The 562-nt window shown below is 42.3% G+C and overlaps 1 protein-coding gene across 1 annotated transcript; it reads left to right on the forward strand.

Annotated features, from left to right (window-relative positions):
* Positions 1-4: 4 nt before the first annotated feature.
* On the forward strand, positions 5-559 carry LOC117115187 (salivary glue protein Sgs-3-like; the record flags this gene model as incomplete). The annotated part of the gene is made up of 1 exon (XM_033258894.1): positions 5-559. A coding segment is annotated over one exon (555 nt), but the record flags the coding sequence as incomplete, so codon positions are not given.
* Positions 560-562: the final 3 nt, after the last annotated feature.

The raw sequence follows: 562 nt of genomic DNA on the forward strand, positions 1-562 counted from the left end.
TGATGAACCAACTACAGCAGCATCAACTACTGAAATACAAACAACAGAACCATCCACAACCGACGTACCAACAACAGAATCATCTACTACTGATGCACCAACAACAGAATCATCTACTACTGATGCACCAACTACAGAGGCATCGACAACTGAAGTACCAACAACTAAGTCATCTACTACTGATGCACTAACAACAGAATCATCTACTACTGATGCACCAACAACCGAACCATCTACTACCAACGCACAAACAACAGAATCATCTACTACTGATGCACCAACTACAGAGGCATCGACAACTGAAGTTCCAACAACTGAGTCATCTACTACTGATGCACCAACAACAGAATCATCTACTACTGATGCGCTGACAACTGAATCATCTACTACTGATGCACCAACAACAGAATCATCTACTACTGATGCACCAACTACAGAGGCATCGACAACTGAAGTACCAACAACCGAATCATCTACGACTGATCAACCAACTACAACAGCATCAACTACTGAAATACAAACAACAGAACCATCCACTACCGACGCACCAACAACAGAATCA

The sequence above is a fragment of the Anneissia japonica genome, unplaced genomic scaffold (genome assembly GCF_011630105.1).
Source record: "Anneissia japonica isolate Jap-2015-1 unplaced genomic scaffold, ASM1163010v1 scaffold154482_len562_cov127, whole genome shotgun sequence".
NCBI classification, from domain to species: domain Eukaryota; kingdom Metazoa; phylum Echinodermata; class Crinoidea; order Comatulida; family Comatulidae; genus Anneissia; species Anneissia japonica.